Raw genomic sequence first — 13852 nt, forward strand, 5'->3', positions numbered from 1 at the left:
ATTTTAACTTATGTTAATTGTAAAAAAGAAAAAAGCACAGCAAATTCCGCAAAAGTGGGTCTCTTCTTCAGATACGATTAATTAAAGCTGGTCTTACGCTTGCCCCCCCTCTGCCCCTCTCCTCCTCCAACTTCTGAGTCCTACCTTGTGCGTCACGTGGTCTAGCCCGTACAAATAACTCCCAGTAAAGTTTTCCAGCAGAGAACTAATCGGAGCTCTATTATATCAGCAATTATCAGCGACGTTAACTATCTTCAGTTACAAAGAAGTGATAGAGAGAGAGAGAGGCTTAGACCATCCGGGAAGTAAGAAATATTTTTTTCCTCGTGAACTTTTCGGCACGAAGGCATTTTGGACATCTTTGTGGGAGCCTCAGTCACTTTCGTTGAGTCTCTCTGAGTGAACAAGTTTGCACAAAGCGCTGCTGAATCTGCTCCTCTGGAAAACAGACTTTATCACCCAACCGTTCTTATCTGGTAAGATAATACACATGTTCTTGGATGAAATTGTATTTCTCCTGCTATCAACGTTTTAATCTGTTTCGCATTACTATTGCTAGAAATATATGCACCCCAGATATGGCTCGCCTATCTATTGTGGTGTTTGATTAGGTTCCTGTTATGATTTAATTACAAAGTGCAAGACGAGTGATCCTCAGGTTAGCTGGGGGTCGCTGATAGTTTGTTATATCTACACGTAAAGATATGGGAAACCATTTGTGTCATTTTAATCCGTTACATGTCAATAAGAGTGATACAAATAATATATTACTCTTGTTGTTGAATGTTGATCAATTTGTTTTCTATTTTTAATGTTATTTCTAAAGCCTAACTACCCGTTTAGTTTAGGCATAATTCGTGATATTGTCCACAGATTTACCTAAATAATAACGAAAGTTATTTTAATGGGAAAGGAGCGTATTTTACAAGAAATGACGATAGTAGATATAGAACATGCTATGTCCCAGGTCTAACTGTAGCTGGGCGATGTTTGTTCTGTAATTAGTGCTATGGGTTCCATCTCTCCGCTACAGGACACGTTTGGTGATTGTGGTATGTCCCTTTCATACAGGAACGGATTTATTTGCTTATTATACGGCGAACTGGATAACGAAAAATCGCCGACGACTCAAGGTGTCCTAGGAGCTGCGTGATAGTGTCTTTACGTCACCCACTTTGTCCCAGGAGTCAAAACCCATATTCTTCCAAATAGGACGAGTATACGGTGTAAGAATGTACCAAAGCCTTGCTATGTCATCCAACCAGTCCCCATACGCACACGATGCAGGGAACTATATTCACCCTTCGGCGAGTTCCCCAGTCTACGTGCCCACTACGAGGGTGCCTGCTATGCTGCAAACCCTGCCGTACTTGCAAACATGCGAGTCCGCCCATCAGTCTCATGGCCTCGGCGGGCATCACGGCTGGTCTCAGTCTGGCGCAGACAGTTCGTCCTTCATTCCAGGCAGCCCCCATCCGCTCCCCGGGTTCTCCTACTCTCACAGCCCGCCAGTAACCAGCAATAACGGCAGGGACACAGCCTACCAGAATCAGCTAGTGCTTAGTAACGGTGGTCGGGTTGACCACTATGGCAGCACTTTAGTGCGGTCAGTTGGAGGATCGTACTCGAGTCCCTACGCGTATATGAGCCCGGAGATGTCGACCTCTTGGACACCTGGCCACTTTGACAGCGGCATGATCAGTCTTCAGGGACGACAAGGTTGCCTGTCTGGGAGAAGGTCCAGTTTGGGTATGTAACAGTCTTTGATTTTTGTCTGACATTTCCTCTTAAAACAGAAGGGAATTTGTCATATCAAATCATGTAATCCTACTTAATAATGTCCCTTTGTTCTGTGTATGTGTTATGGTGTAATTGGTGAAGGCCACGAATAAAATATATAGCACATGATGAACAGAAAGGAACATCATTAAATGTGTATCCCAGGCCTAGTAACCCTGTAATGGCATATAGGCAGACAAAATATGTAGACCTATATTTTGATAAAAATTAATAAGATTTTAATAAGATTAAAAGTTGTGGATAATTCACAATTTAATGGGAAAAACTGTTTTTATAACAGTTATTTTTCCGTTTTATAACTTTTGCTAATGAGGCTATTCGTTTGTGTGTCTGTGAAGGCTTACAGAGGCCCGTGCTCTGATCTCACAATGTATAGCCTTGTTCTTTCTAAAGGTATTTATGGGTGAGATTGAGAAGTCCCATTGTATGTGGTTAATTCTCCCATCGATTGAGAAGTCCCATTGTATGTGGTTAATTCTCCCATCGATTGAGAAGTCCCATTGTATGTGGTTAATTCTCCCATCGATTGAGAAGTCCCATTGTATGTGGTTAATTCTCCCATCGATTGAGAAGTCCCATTGTATGTGGTTAATTCTCCCATCGATTGAGAAGTCCCATTGTATGTGGTTAATTCTCCCATCGATTGCACTCAGTCACTGTGATTCAATCAACCTTCAAAAAAGAAAGATCTTCGGACGCTTTCACAATACACATTCTTCAAAAGAGATGTTGCTAAAATCAGTTAGTTGAGGTGCTAATTGAATCCCAACCAACAGTCCGTTTTATTTTCTAGTGTTTTGATGATCAATACACACTCACTAGTGGAAACCGTTCAATTGTCGCCTTGATCAGACAGAAAGGCCTATTTGGAAATGGCTCTAAGATACACGTTCAGTAAGCAGTCAACACGTCCTTTGATGGTCGAAAATCCAGAATGTTCTGAAGTGGTATTTTCACCTGTTGCATGGATATAAGGACGCAGTTTATTTATAGGCCATAGAACATTCCATGTTATTAACAATACACACTATATGTTTCTTTATTACCTCGTTTCACATCAAACAGGAACGAATTTTCATCCTGGTGAAAATATTCCGTTATTTTTTATTTTTTTTGGATCGACAGTTATTCGATTTGCTAACTTGTTGAATCTTAACGATAAGTGTGTGTGTGTGTGTGTGTGTGTGTGTGTGTGTGTGTGTGTGTGTGTGTGTGTGTGTGTGTGTGTGTGTGTGTGTGTGTGTGTGTGTGTGTGTGTGTGTGTGTGTGTGTGTGTGTGTGTGTGTGTGTGAACAGCGAGTTTAGATATCTACCCCAAGTCTGGTTCACTAGACTGTGTTGTCAATATTTTCGATATGGCACTTTGATATCTCATGGCACATTTACGCATAAGGAAAATAAGACATTTAGCATGATAAAAACAGTCATTATTGTTACTTCAAAAAAAATATATATTGTTATTATTGTTATCAATGTTACTGTTGTTGTTTTTATCTATTTATGCTATTCAATATGTGAATAAGGAATTCGAGCGATTAATTGTAGGAGGCGGTCGAGTGTCAGTAGCTTGAATGATATGGGGACCTCTTGATCCGTAACACTGATAGGGCCCCATTAACATTCCACCGTCTGCGCCCTGTGCCCCGCCAGCAAGCCGCCCTAATAGATACGTCTGTGACCCTCTCTCCATATTGATACATTCGGTTTAGTTCTCTTTTCATCAGAAGAGGGTTTTAAATTCCTCTCGAGCGAGCTAAGAGGGGGGAACATTTTTCAGGCGTTGGCGCTTTATGTCCACGATATGGGTTTATAAACATCAAACATGATGGCGTGTTATGTCCACCAGTACAGGTTTATAAACATCAAACATGATGGCGTGTTATGTCCACGATATGGGTTTATAAACATCAAACATGATGGCGTGTTATGTCCACCAGTACAGGTTTACAAACATCAAACATGATGGCGTGTTATGTCCACCAGTACAGGTTTACAAACATCAAACATGATGGCGTGTTATGTCCACCAGTACAGGTTTACAAACATCAAACATGATGGCGTGTTATGTCCACCAGTACAGGTTTACAAACATCAAACATGATGGCGTGTTATGTCCACCAGTACAGGTTTATAAACATCAACGATGTCTTAACTTATGTCCTTCATGTCTGGATTCATCATTTATTTCACATGATTTCAATGTATCCAAAAAATACAAAACCTACCAAAGAACACAATTTTTACCCAATATACAAATAGGCACACACTTCAAAAACAGAATAGGCCTAAATTGTATGGCATAGTCTATAAACTCTCAATTTACTAAAGTATCTTGGAAATAATATTATGTCCAAATTTACAGAATAATGCAATTTAACTCAAGGTGATGACGATGGGTATTTTCATAGCTAGTTTCAGCCTTGTTCGTGTTTTTCATCATGTGACACAGCCTACATTACAACCAACTCAACACCACCTAGGCTACAGATAATATTACAACTCTATCATTCGGCTGCATCATATTACAGACATGTCAGAGGAGTTCCCGGGAGAAGGGCGCGAGTGCGTAAACTGCGGCTCCATCTCCACTCCTCTGTGGCGGCGGGATGGTACCGGGCACTACCTCTGCAATGCCTGCGGACTGTACCACAAGATGAACGGAATCAACAGACCGCTCATCAAACCACAGAAACGCCTGGTAAGCACCATTGCGTTATTTGTATGTTCATTAAAGGTGTATGAAGGTAACATAACTTCTAAGTAGGTTTCCTTCTAGGTTTCCTCCTAGGTTTCCTCCTAGGTTTCCTCCTAGGTTTCCTTCTAGGTTTCCTTCTAGGTTTCCTCCTAGGTTTCCTCCTAAGTTTCCTTCTAGGTTTCCTCCTAGGTTTCCTCCTAGGTTTCCTTCTAGGTTTCCTCCTAGGTTTCCTTCTAGGTTTCCTCCTAGGTTTCCTCCTAGGTTTCCTCCTAGGTTTCCTCCTAGGTTTCCTCCTAGGTTTCCTCCTAGGTTTCCTTCTAGGTTTCCTCCTAGGTTTCCTCATAGGTTTCCTCCTGCCTTCTAGTGAGTTTTTCCAGGTCAGTGTGCTTCTGCCGCTGCATTGCTTGCTGTTCGGGGTTTTAGGCTGGTATCTGTATAGCGCTTTATGACAAAACTGCTGATGTAAAAAGGGATTTATAAAATACATTTGATTGATTGATTGAATTGTATCTTATTATTCACATGTACAGTATATTTTACAATAGTCAATGTGGACTTCAGTATGGATGTTTAAGAATATTTTGGTCACTAAATGTATTGATTTGGTTTAGAGAAAAACCGTCTTAGGCAGATAGTAGTTTCTTCTAGGTCCAACCCGTTAACCCAGGTATTGGAGGAACAAGAGTGTGAGGTAGAGGGCCAGTCTGTTCCTTCAGAAGGTCAGTGTAGTAGACTGTCTCTTTCCCAGGCAGGAACCAGCCTCTCAGAGCCAGCAGCTGCTATGAATTACCATGGCCAGCCTAGCTCAGTTCAGCCTAGCTCAGCTAAGCTTAGCTCAGTTCAGCCTAGCTCAGTTCAGCTCAGCCTGGCTCAGTTCAGCTCAGCCTGGCTCAGTTCAGCTCAGCCTAGCTCAGCTCAGCCTAGCTCAGTTCAGCCTAGCTCAGTTCAGCTCAGCCTGGCTCAGTTCAGCTCAGCCTGGCTCAGTTCAGCTCAGCCTGGCTCAGTTCAGCTCAGCCTGGCTCAGTTCAGCTCAGTTCAGCTCAGCCTGGCTCAGTTCAGCTCAGTTCAGCTCAGTTCAGCTCAGCCTAGCTCAGTTCAGCTCAGTTCAGCTCAGCCTAGCTCAGTTAAGCTCAGCCTAGCTCAGTTCATCTCAGCCTAGCTCAGTTCAGCTCAGTTCAGCACAGCCTAGCTCAGTTCAGCTCAGCCTAGCTCAGTTCAGCTCAGCCTAGCTCAGTTCAGCTCAGTTCAGCTCAGCCTAGCTCAGTTCAGCTCAGCCTAGCTCAGTTCAGCTCAGTTCAGCTCAGCCTAGCTCAGTTCAGCTCAGCCTAGCTCAGTTCAGCTCAGCCTAGCTCAGTTCAGCTCAGTTCAGCCCAGCCTAGCTCAGTTCAGCTCAGCCTAGCTCAGTTCAGCTCAGCTCAGCCTGGCCTGTTTCTGTTTTTATTTGTCCTTCAGTGACCTTGCCCTTGAGTTGTCTGTTTTTAGCCAGATCTGTACTAGGCGGAGAGAACAAAAACTACTGTGTGTTTCTGCAGAGAAATCTCACTTGTGTCCAATAACAAGCTGATAGATAGAGAAGCGAGGCAGGTTCAGCCAGGTGTGCTGAGGGCTCAGTCCGGTGCTATGTGAAACATTTCTCATGTCTTTAGCAGTACACTACATGTTTGGTCTCATCATGGACACTATGGAGGCATCGTGTATATACGACACACTACACTTACAGCGAATAGGTAGTTTACCCCCCAAAAAACGATCACATCTTATAAACAACTAAGAATAACATTATACGACAGAGTCCATATGAGTCAGCAATGCAAGATAAAAACATTTTTTGGGGGAGGCTAAACTATCCTTTTAAGGTGCTAGTTCCCAACACCTGTCAATACAATCCACCAGGAGCCGACTGGCCATCTAACACTAAACATACACTTGTCATCTTCAGCTGGATTTGTCCTTGCTCCAATTATCTCTCAGTATAATGTTTTGAGTTATGTGATGGAATAGTCTGGTTATTGACAGCTTGTCTTCTCCGTGTGTTATAGCAGACCACATCTCGCCGGGCCGGCCTATGCTGCACCAACTGCCACACCAGCACCACCACGCTGTGGCGTCGCAGTGCGGAGGGAGAGCCTGTCTGCAACGCCTGTGGCCTGTACATGAAACTACATGGGGTAGACAACACACACACACACCATACACACACACACACACACACACACACACACACACACACACACACACACACACACACACACACACACACACACACACACACACACACACACACACACCATTCAGACACACACACACACACACACACACACACACACACACACACACACACACACACACACACACACACACACACACACACACACACACGCACACACACGCACACACACACACACACATACACACACACACACACCATTCAGACACACACACACACACACACACACACACACACACACACACACACACACACACACACACACACACACACACACACACACACACACACACACAGCATTCAGACACACACACACACACACACACACACACACACACACACACACACACACACACACACACACACACACACACACACACACACACACACACACACACACACACACACACACACACACACACCATTCAGACACACACATACACACACAAACACGCACACACCATACAGACACACCATACAGACACACACATACAGAGAAAAACCTGTCTGAAATGCTGCTTTAAAAACCAACCCTAAGCAGCCTGGCAGTGCAGTATGGGTCACGTAACCAACCCTTAGCAGCCTGGCAGTGCAGTGTGGGTCACATAACCAAACCCCTAGCAGCCAGGCAGTGCAGTGTGGGTCACGTAACCAACCCGTAGCAGCCTGGCAGTGCAGTCTGGGTCACATAACCAACCCGTAGCAGCCTGGCAGTGCAGTGTGGTCACGTAACTAACCATTAGCAGGCTGGCAGTGCAGTATGGGTCACGTTCCAACCCTTAGCAGCCTGGCAGTGCAGTGTGGGTTACGTAACCAACCCTTATCCTGGCAATGCAGTGTGGGTCACGTCACTAACCCCTAGCAGTCTGGCAGTGCAGTGTGGGTCACCTAACTAACTCTTAGCAGCCTGGCAGTGCAGTGTGGGTTACGTAACCAACCCTAAGCAGCCTGGCTGTGCAGTGTAGGTCTGGTAACCAACCCTTAGCAGCTTGGCAGTGCAGTGTGGGTCACGTAACTAACCCCTAGCATTCTGGCAGTGCAGTGTGGGTTACATAACTAACCCCTAGCAGTCTGGCAGTGCAGTGTGGGTTACATAACTAACCCCTAGCAGTCTGGCAGTGCAGTGTGGGTCACGTAACTAACCCCTAGCAGTCTGGCAGTGCAGTGTGGGTTACATAACTAACCCTTAGCAGCCTGGCAGTTCAGTTTGGGTCATGTAAACAACCCCTTTCAGCCTGGCAGTGCAGTGTGGGTTACATAACTAACCCCTAGCAGTCTGGCAGTGCAGTGTGGGTTACATGACTAACCCTTAGCAGCCTGGCAGTTCAGTTTGGGTCATGTAAACAACCCCTTTCAGCCTGGCAGTGCAGTGTGGGTTACATAACTAACCCCTAGTAGCCTGGCAGTGCAGTGTGGGTCAAGTAACTAACCCTAAGCAGCCTGGCAGTTCAGTGTGGGTCATGTAAACAACCCCTTTCAGCCTGGCAGTGCAGTGTTGGTCACGTAACCAACCGTTAGTAGCCTGGCAGTGCAGTGTGGGTCAAGTAACTAACCCTAAGCAGCCTGGCAGTTCAGTGTGGGTCATGTAAACAACCCCTTTCAGCCTGGCAGTGCAGTATGGGTCACGTTCCAACCCTTAGCAGCCTGGCAGTGCAGTGTGAGTCACCTAACTAACTCTTAGCAGCCTGGCAGTGCAGTGTGAGTCACCTAACTAACTCTTAGCAGCCTGGCAGTGCAGTGTGAGTCACCTAACTAACCCCTAGCAGTCTGGCAGTGCAGTGTGAGTCACCTAACTAACTCTTAGCAGCCTGGCAGTGCAGTGTGAGTCACCTAACTAACCCCTAGCAGTCTGGCAGTGCAGTGTGAGTCACCTAACTAACTCTTAGCAGCCTGGCAGTGCAGTGTGAGTCACCTAACTAACCCCTAGCAGTCTGGCAGTGCAGTGTGAGTCACCTAACTAACTCTTAGCAGCCTGGCAGTGCAGTGTGAGTCACCTAACTAACCCCTAGCAGTCTGGCAGTGCAGTGTGAGTCACCTAACTAACTCTTAGCAGCCTGGCAGTGCAGTGTGAGTCACCTAACTAACCCCTAGCAGTCTGGCAGTGCAGTGTGAGTCACCTAACTAACTCTTAGCAGCCTGGCAGTGCAGTGTGAGTCACCTAACTAACTCTTAGCAGCCCGGCAGTGCAGTGTGGGTCACGTAACCAACCCCTTTCAGCCTGGCAGTGCAGTGTGGGTTACGTAACCAACCCGTAGCAGCCTGGCCGTGCAGTGTGGGTTACGTAACCAACCCGTAGCAGCCTGGCCGTGCAGTGTGGGTTACGTAACCAACCCGTAGCAGCCTGGCCGTGCAGTGTGGGTTACGTAACCAACCCGTAGCAGCCTGGCCGTGCAGTGTGGGTTACGTAACCAACCCGTAGCAGCCTGGCCGTGCAGTGTGGGTTACGTAACTAACCCGTAGCAGCCTGGCCGTGCAGTGTGGGTTACGTAACCAACCCGTAGCAGCCTGGCCGTGCAGTGTGGGTTACATAACCAACCCGTAGCAGCCTGGCCGTGCAGTGTGGGTTACATAACCAACCCGTAGCAGCCTGGCCGTGCAGTGTGAGTCACCTAACCAACCCGTAGCAGCCTGGCCGTGCAGTGTGAGTCACCTAACCAACCCGTAGCAGCCTGGCCGTGCAGTGTGGGTTACGTAACCAACCCGTAGCAGCCTGGCCGTGCAGTGTGGGTTACGTAACCAACCCGTAGCAGCCTGGCCGTGCAGTGTGGGTTACGTAACCAACCCGTAGCAGCCTGGCCGTGCAGTGTGGGTTACGTAACCAACCCGTAGCAGCCCGGCAGTGCAGTGTGGGTTACGTAACCAACCCGTAGCAGCCCGGCAGTGCAGTGTGGGTTACGTAACCAACCCGTAGCAGCCCGGCCGTGCAGTGTGGGTTACGTAACCAACCCGTAGCAGCCTGGCCGTGCAGTGTGGGTTACGTAACCAACCCGTAGCAGCCTGGCCGTGCAGTGTGGGTTACGTAACCACCCGTAGCAGCCTGGCCGTGCAGTGTGGGTTACGTAACCACCCGTAGCAGCCTGGCCGTGCAGTGTGGGTTACGTAACCACCCGTAGCAGCCTGGCCGTGCAGTGTGGGTTACGTAACCAACCCGTAGCAGCCTGGCCGTGCAGTGTGGGTTACGTAACCAACCCGTAGCAGCCTGGCCGTGCAGTGTGGGTTACGTAACCAACCCGTAGCAGCCTGGCCGTGCAGTGTGGGTTACGTAACCAACCCGTAGCAGCCTGGCCGTGCAGTGTGGGTTACGTAACCAACCCGTAGCAGCCTGGCCGTGCAGTGTGGGTTACGTAACCAACCCGTAGCAGCCTGGCCGTGCAGTGTGGGTTACGTAACCAACCCGTAGCAGCCTGGCCGTGCAGTGTGGGTTACGTAACCAACCCGTAGCAGCCTGGCCGTGCAGTGTGGGTTACGTAACCAACCCGTAGCAGCCTGGCAGTGCAGTGTGGGTTACGTAACCACCCGTAGCAGCCTGGCCGTGCAGTGTGGGTTACGTAACCAACCCGTAGCAGCCTGGCCGTGCAGTGTGGGTTACGTAACCAACCCGTAGCAGCCTGGCAGTGCAGTGTGGGTTACGTAACCACCCGTAGCAGCCTGGCCGTGCAGTGTGGGTTACGTAACCAACCCGTAGCAGCCTGGCAGTGCAGTGTGGGTTACGTAACCAACCCGTAGCAGCCTGGCAGTGCAGTGTGGGTTACGTAACCAACCCGTAGCAGCCTGGCAGTGCAGTGTGGGTTACGTAACCAACCCGTAGCAGCCTGGCAGTGCAGTGTGGGTTACGTAACCACCCGTAGCAGCCTGGCCGTGCAGTGTGGGTTACGTAACCAACCCGTAGCAGCCTGGCCGTGCAGTGTGGGTTACGTAACCAACCCGTAGCAGCCTGGCAGTGCAGTGTGGGTTACGTAACCAACCCGTAGCAGCCTGGCAGTGCAGTGTGGGTTACGTAACCAACCCGTAGCAGTGTGGGCAGCATATTATTTGTGTGAAAGCTTACCAAGGTCATCGTGGTTGTTCTTATCAAAAGATACAGGTGGGAAGAAGGGGTCAGTGTGTGTTCGAGGTAAGCTTTCCTTTGTTACAACTTGCATCTAAATTCTTGTCCTCTCCTCCTCCTCTTCCTCCTCCTCCTCATCCTCATCCTCCTCCTCTCAGATCCCCAGACCAATGGCCATGAAGAAGGAAAGCATTCAGACAAGGAAACGGAAACCTAAGATGCCGAAGTCCAAAATCTCAACAGGTAAGAATGAAAAACGGAAGGAGAGAGAATGTGTGAAGTTTAGACAGGTTGATGAAAGTTTGCATCTGTATGTAAGAGATAAGGGAGCGGAAGAACCGACCCATATAAAATCCTATTGATATCTTATATCGGTCTGATCCTATTTGTACCTGTCACTCACTCACTGTCACTCACTCACCCATCTGTCTGTGTTCTTCAGGAGAGTCTTCAGCATCAGGCACCAACTCCCCGTTCTCCCTGTCTGTCTCAGAACATGCCTCTACTGTAAAGAGTGAACCCAACATGGCTCCCTCCCCCCACACCAGACAGGCCGTAGCCTCTATGTCCAAGGTAAGCACCCTGTATTCCAGTATCCTTTCACTGCTACAGTACTATCTTCAACGAATTCCGTATGATACGCTTTCAATGTTCACTGCCCAAAAATTATATGGCAGTAATGAGAATTCCATATTTGATGTTCACTTAATTTTAGCCCACATAAGATCCTAGTTCCTAGGCCTTATTGTTATTGTGCTCTGTCATTTACATATCTAATTCTTTCTCTGAAGGCTTCATCACATCTGAACAGTGCAGGATCAGGACATGTGGACATCAAGTATGAGGACTACCCCTTCACTCCTGCGTCTATCGCCCCACAGAACTCCTGGTGTGCTCTGTCTCAGGCGTGAGCTAGCTAGACCACAGTTCACTTGGACCGGGTCCTGGGCCTGGACCCAGCTTAGCTCAGCTCACTGTGGATAAGATAGACTTGTGAAGAGAGCTACCTGTTATTGACTAACTCTTTTTCCCGTGGATGGAGGAACGGAAAAACAGAAGGAAGCGACGGCAATCAAGGGGAATGTATTTGTGGCTACTATCAATACTATTTCTAGTTGTTGTTGTTGTTGTTGTTGTCTTTATTGTTGTTGTCTTTATTGTTGTTGTCATTATTGTTGTTGTCTTTATTGTTGTTGTCTTTATTGTTGTTGTCTTTATTGTTGTTGTCATTATTGTTGTTGTCTTTATTGTTGTTGTCTTTACTGTTGTTGTCATTATTGTTGTTGTCTTTATTGTTGTTGTCATTATTGATATTTTGCTGAGTTCACCATTGCAGTTTTATATGGTGTTTCAAGAAATAACCAGAAAGAGTTCAATAAGTTATTACAGAGTGTTAAAGGGATACCTCGGGATTTTTCAATGAAGCCCTTTATCTACTGACCCAGAGTCAGATGAACCCCTATATCTACTGACCCAGAGTCAGATGAAGCCCTTTATCTACTGACCCAGAGTCAGATGAAGCCCTTTATCTACTGACCCAGAGTCAGATGAAGCCCTTTATCTACTGACCCAGAGTCAGATGAGGTCCTTTATCTACTGACCCAGAGTCAGATGAACCCCTTTATCTACTGAACCCAGAGTCAGATGAACCCCTATATCTACTGACCCAGAGTCAGATGAAGCCCTTTATCTACTGACCCAGAGTCAGATGAAGTCCTTTATCTACTGACCCAGAGTTAGATGAAACCCTTTATCTACTGACCCAGAGTCAGATGAAACCCTTTATCTACTGACCCAGAGTCAGATGAACCCCTTTATCTACTGACCCAGAGTCAGATGAAACCCTTTATCTACTGACCCAGAGTCAGATGAACCCATGGATACCATTTTTATGGCTCTGTGTCCATTATGAAGAAAGTTAGGGGTAGTTTCACAAGCCAATGGAAATTAGCGTTAGCGCAATGACTGGAAGTCTATGGTATCTGCTAGCATGTAGAGACATACAATTGGTATCCACGAGTTCATCTGACTCTGTAGAAACAGATAAAGAGCTTCATTGCCAAAATCCAGAAGTATCCCTTTAAACACAAAACCCGGATGGACAAAAAATGCAAGTGTTTTATTACCTCTGAACGTGTTTCATTACTGCCGTGTAGATGGTTAACTTTCATAGAAACATTATTTATGTTGAGATAAGAATCATCATGAAACACCAAAGACAACATGTCAAATCCCAGAAGTCCCTTCACCTTCTCAGAATGTTTTGTATGTTTCAAGGTATGACGTCAAAAATAGGAAGTATACATTTACATGTGTTTTGTATGTAATGAATTACGTATGTTGTTCATTTTAACAAACGATGCAAATATATTCATTTCTATTTTATCAGATAGGTTAAAAGTAGCTAAATACTTTTTTAAATTTTATTTTAGACGTTGCATCTGCATCCTGAATCAGATTTCTATATTTCCAAAACCACTGTTCTATTAGTTAAAATTTTAACAATGTATCGTCTGATCATTTAACGTGCAATTACTTCATTTTCAAAAATGTAAGACAAAGAAAAATATAACTTTTCTGTTAATTATTCTGAATATGTTATTCAAATTTTATTTGCTGTATTTTTTGGTTTGTTGTTGAAATATAAGGGAGTTCTATTTGTATTTCATAACGTACAATTGTAATATTCAGGGACTTGAGTCTAATTATACTTTTTTAGCTGTTTTAACCAGGTCTGAGAGTCTCTCTGGTTTTGCAATGCTCTTTGAAATCTGTTTAGTTTAATAAACCGATAAAATTAATTGTTTTGTGTTTTTATGAAAAGTGATTTTAAAGAAATTGGGGAAACAAATCCACTTTTATTTTCATATTTGACCTTTTGAGGATTTCTTTGTGCATGATCTGCCAACCTAAGTTATATACAGTAGTTGAATCCTTAATCATCTATTTTCGCTTGTTTCTTATGTGGACTGCAGGGTTACTCCCAGAACCACTGACATCCTGTGTGATATTTATAGTGAAAACAATTGTTTGATGCCAAACCATTTATGTCGGATAGATGCAAGCTACATTATAGTAGGCT

The 13852-nt window shown here is 45.8% G+C and overlaps 1 protein-coding gene across 1 annotated transcript; it reads left to right on the top strand.

Moving 5' to 3' along the window:
- Positions 1–225: 225 nt before the first annotated feature.
- Positions 226–13311, top strand: LOC129860325 (transcription factor GATA-5-like). The gene is made up of 7 exons (XM_055930644.1): positions 226–476; positions 1072–1749; positions 4329–4498; positions 6535–6663; positions 10929–11013; positions 11213–11343; positions 11562–13311. Exons 2-7 carry the CDS (start codon positions 1233–1235, stop codon positions 11679–11681), a joined length of 1152 nt encoding a protein of 383 aa, XP_055786619.1. The 5' UTR covers positions 226–476; positions 1072–1232; the 3' UTR covers positions 11682–13311.
- Positions 13312–13852: the final 541 nt, after the last annotated feature.

The sequence above is a fragment of the Salvelinus fontinalis genome, chromosome 8 (genome assembly GCF_029448725.1).
Source record: "Salvelinus fontinalis isolate EN_2023a chromosome 8, ASM2944872v1, whole genome shotgun sequence".
Taxonomy (NCBI): domain Eukaryota; kingdom Metazoa; phylum Chordata; class Actinopteri; order Salmoniformes; family Salmonidae; genus Salvelinus; species Salvelinus fontinalis.

Excerpts from the sequence above, each read along its gene's own strand:
- LOC129860325 (XM_055930644.1), top strand. The coding sequence starts at position 1,233 with ATGTACCAAAGCCTTGCTATGTCATCCAACCAGTCCCCATACGCACAC. Across the intron at positions 1,750-4,328 it reads TGGGAGAAGGTCCAGTTTGG|ACATGTCAGAGGAGTTCCCG; the intron begins GTATGTAACAGT and ends ATCATATTACAG. Across the intron at positions 4,499-6,534 it reads TCAAACCACAGAAACGCCTG|CAGACCACATCTCGCCGGGC; the intron begins GTAAGCACCATT and ends CGTGTGTTATAG.